General features: G+C 47.7%; 1 protein-coding gene across 1 annotated transcript; it reads right to left on the reverse strand.

The window, feature by feature from the left end:
- Positions 1-1,215: 1,215 nt before the first annotated feature.
- On the reverse strand, positions 1,216-2,247 carry LOC135819290 (uncharacterized). The gene has a single exon (XM_065332502.1). The coding sequence runs from the start codon at positions 2,245-2,247 to the stop codon at positions 1,216-1,218; it is 1,032 nt and encodes a 343-aa protein (XP_065188574.1).
- Between the last annotated feature and the right edge of the window lie 105 nt (positions 2,248-2,352).

A 2,352-nucleotide genomic window follows, 5' to 3' on the forward strand; every position in this document is an offset into this window, starting at 1 on the left:
ATTCGGCCGCCGTTCGGAACCCAAATATCACGCCGCGGGGTGCTTCCGAAATTGGCCTGATAAATTTTCTTCGCTTCTTCAAGAAGTATAGCCAGCTATGTGGTTCATATGCTACTGGAACTTTGGATGCTCAGATCAGTGAATAATAAATAAATTTCACGGTTCGCGTGAGACTCGGCTGGAAGCCGAGTTTTCCGCATCCGCCGTGGGAACGCCACCACCCTCTAGGATCAAAGGCGCAGATGCAGCGCCTAGACGGTGGGAGGTGAGTAGATCAGACCCGCCACCAAGTGGTCAAAGACCGAAATCCCATTTATGATTAGCTGCATCCATGTCAGTGAATCAATGATTATTATTATTATTGTGAAAAGAAGAAGGACAAAATGTTACGAGTTATGACTAACTAATATCAAAAAGTATTCTTTCTAGACCAAAGAGTGGTATATTTGATAACATTTAATAACGATAGAAATTTTTACGATACTTCTCCAGACGTTTCGTTGTTCTGAACAACATCGTCAGTGGATAAAGAATGGAGGGCTTTGGGTGGTAGCATGGGTTAATAGGGAGTGATGGTGGTGAGATGAGGTGAGGTGAGAAGGTGAAGGTGGGAAATACATGTATCTAAGTTAATGGTGAAGGTTAGGTGCGGGTCGATACAGGTGGGAAGGGGTACACCCTTCGGGTAGAAGTGTAGGTTGGTAGAAGGTGTTGGTGTGCGTAGAAGGTGGAGTGGCGTAATGGAAGTGTCGGGTTGATAAATGTGGGAGAGAGTCTAGGTAGGGTGTGGATCAGCAATAGGTGTTGGTGTATGTGGTGGGTAGAATTGGCAAGAGGTGTGTGTGTGTGTGTGTGTGTGTGTGTGTGTGTGTGTGTGTGTGTGTGTGCGTGCGAAAAAGAGTAAGGTAGTGAGTATTGGTATGCGTGGAAGGAAGATGTGACAGAAGGTGTGCGCTATAGGCAAGGGGTGCAGGAATATTTTGAGGTGGTAGGTGGGACTAAAACAGGAGGTTGTGATTCATCTAGTGATATATATAGTATCAGCAATAGCAGCAGTATATACAAAGAGGTGTGTGTGTGTATGCGTGTGGATTTGCAAGCTTTTTGGTAGTGTAGTGTGTTGGGGGGGGGGGGGAGAGCACCGGGTGCGGGTGTTCTTCTTCTATTGCAATCATTTTTGGTTGGGTTGGCAGATAGTGGATGGTGGTAGGCAAGTTATGCCAAGAATCCAGTTCCCATATCTTCTTTTCTTCTGTTGATAGTTGGTTTCTTGTCGCGAATGGCATATGCCTCACGGATCCGGAGCCTCAGCTCATCCCTCTCCGTGAGCTGAGCAACCTCGTACATAATCTCTGGGGTGGCGTTCGGGTGTTCCCTAGCGTAGTGCACACCGAATGCAGACTTCTTGTCATGAGATTTTGCAGCATTTGTGTGCTCTTGGGCCCGGGTGTGCACTTGCCTCCCAGTCGAGCCGACGTATCTCTCGTGACAAAGGTGGCATGTAGCTTCGTACACGGCAAATCTGCAGGTGCATTTCTTCCTGAACATAGGGCATTCGCGCATTCTGCATTTTTCCGGTTCTCCTTTTTTCTTCGTGAGTTCTTGGATGGTTGGGGGTCGAGGGTTAACGAGGCGTGCCGTTATGCCGTTTTTCTTAAGTGCCTGTCGTACTTGGCCGTTAACCTTGTCGGAGATGTACGGTATTCTAAATACCAGTTGTTTCCCTTTTGTTTGTTTACTTGTGTTTCTTCTTCGGGCTCGCGCTTTGATGATGTGTTCTGCAGAGTAGCCGTTCCCTGCAAGTTTATCTGAGATGAGGCGTCTGGCTTCCTCCGCAAACTCAGGCGTGCTGTTGTCTTGTGCTCGTTTGTATTCATTGTTAATGACCGCCATCTTAACCGCCGTTGGATGGTGGGAATCTGCGTGTAGTGTTATCCCTTTGTTTGCTTCTTTTACATAGAGCTTGTGTGCGACTTTGCCGTCAGGAAGAATCTTTAGTCTGATATCCAGGATTGGTAGGAAACCATCTTTGTCCGGCAACTCCAGTTCAAACTTGATTGTCGGGTGTTTTCCGTTGAGTTTGGTCAGTAGAGATTGTGCTTCCGCAGGAGTGTCAACTGCGGTTCCCGAGTCGTCTACATAGCGAACGAACACTGGCAATGGCGGCGAGATGTTTCTGTAAATGTGGCGCTGTTCAAAGCGGTCCATGACGATGATGGCTATTGTGCCGCTGAGTCTGCTGCCCATCGCCAATCCCCTTGTCTGTTTGAATGTTCCAAGGGTTGGGTGTTGGAACACGTTGTTATATAGAATCAGCCCGAGTAGCTCTTTTAGGTCGACCGGTGTGAGGGA

This window comes from Sycon ciliatum, chromosome 1 (genome assembly GCF_964019385.1).
Source record: "Sycon ciliatum chromosome 1, ocSycCili1.1, whole genome shotgun sequence".
In the NCBI taxonomy this organism is placed as follows: Eukaryota; Metazoa; Porifera; class Calcarea; order Leucosolenida; family Sycettidae; genus Sycon; species Sycon ciliatum.